General features: G+C 30.2%; 1 protein-coding gene across 1 annotated transcript; it reads right to left on the reverse strand.

Annotated features, from left to right (window-relative positions):
* Positions 1–350: 350 nt before the first annotated feature.
* Positions 351–1131, reverse strand: LOC111688053 (5-hydroxytryptamine receptor 2C). The gene is made up of 2 exons (XM_046955961.1): positions 906–1131; positions 351–568 (listed from the first exon to the last, which is right to left on the reverse strand). The coding sequence occupies exons 1-2, from the start codon at positions 1075–1077 to the stop codon at positions 366–368; spliced, it is 375 nt and encodes a 124-aa protein (XP_046811917.1). The 5' UTR covers positions 1078–1131; the 3' UTR covers positions 351–365.
* Positions 1132–1518: the final 387 nt, after the last annotated feature.

Raw genomic sequence — 1518 nt, forward strand, 5'->3', positions numbered from 1 at the left:
ACTAGAACTGAACTAGAACTGAACTAGAACTGAACTAGAACTGAACTAGAACTGAACTAGAACTGAACTAGAACTGAACTAGAACTAGAACTGAACTAGAACCGAACTTAGTTAATTAGTTAGTTAGTTAGTTGGTTAGTTAGTTAATTACTTGGTTAGTTAGTTTGTTTGTTACTTAGTTCGTTACTTAGTTAGTTCTCTTTCTTAAAGAATACCACATTTTAAATCATTACATAATCCCTAACGTATGCAGTACATTTCAAACTATCAAAAGGATTAAAAATACATGTTTCAATTGTTTGTTTTCACATAAAAAGCAAAAGAAATCTAAAGAAAATCAACTGGAACATGCAAGAAAAAATTACTTACCGACGAAATAATTCGCTTTCCGGATGTTCAGCTGCAAATCGTGCCTTTTTTCTCAGCAATGGTATTGTCAGAGCATACGTGATTACCATCATTACCATAGGTATATAAAATGCCACCAAAGAACCGAAAACAAAAAATGCACGATTGTTAATGACACAAACATTTGGCTGGGGCATGATGTTTTTTTCATTTACAAGACCTTGAACGAAACGAGAAGAAAAAATTGTAACAAACAATAAGAGACCATAAATTAAAGGTAGACCAAGGACGAATAAAATCCTTTGTTAAACATTAATTCAATATCAATAAGAAGTAATTAAAACAACAACAAACAAAATAAAAGTAATTCACAAAAGTAAAAAAGAACAATTTTGAATGAAAGTAATATAATTGAATAGGGACACACCAATCATGAATTCTTTTCCATTATTATTACTGTAAAATGTCATTAATACATAAACGACATCTTCTTCATACATAAGAAAAGCAATACAATGAAACGAAATAAAATGCAAAATAAAATATTGAATATTTACCCAATACTGTTATCGAGCTGGATACAATCATGGCCATTACCCAGACAATGGCAATTTTCATGCCAGCCAAACGTTTCGTTGAACGATGCCGTGAACCCAATGGATTTCGTATGCCTAAATAACGACCCAAACTGATGAAGCACATATGCAGGATGCTCGATGAACATGCCATAACATCGCAGGTCACATATATATTGCACCATGTAAAACCTAATGGCCAATAACCTGTAAACAACATGAATATAAAGAGAAAACATGACAAATGAATGAAGGATAAGTGAAAAAAGTAGATTAATAAATATGAAGGATATAGTACGCCTTTAAGTATGCTTTAATTTAGGATACTACGAGAACATTGAACATTGTTACGTAATTCATATTTAATTTTTGTTTAAAAAAGCATGGGAATAAATTGAAATGAATGTATAACTAACTAACTAAGTAACTAACTAACTAACTAACTAACTAACTAACTAACTAACTAACTAACTAACTAACTAACTAACTAACTAACTAACTAACTAACTAACTAACTAACTAACTAACTAACTAACTAACTAACTAACTAACTAACTAACTAACTAACTAACTAACTAACTAACTAACTAACTAA

Source organism: Lucilia cuprina, unplaced genomic scaffold, assembly GCF_022045245.1.
Source record: "Lucilia cuprina isolate Lc7/37 unplaced genomic scaffold, ASM2204524v1 Scaffold_2513, whole genome shotgun sequence".
In the NCBI taxonomy this organism is placed as follows: domain Eukaryota; kingdom Metazoa; phylum Arthropoda; class Insecta; order Diptera; family Calliphoridae; genus Lucilia; species Lucilia cuprina.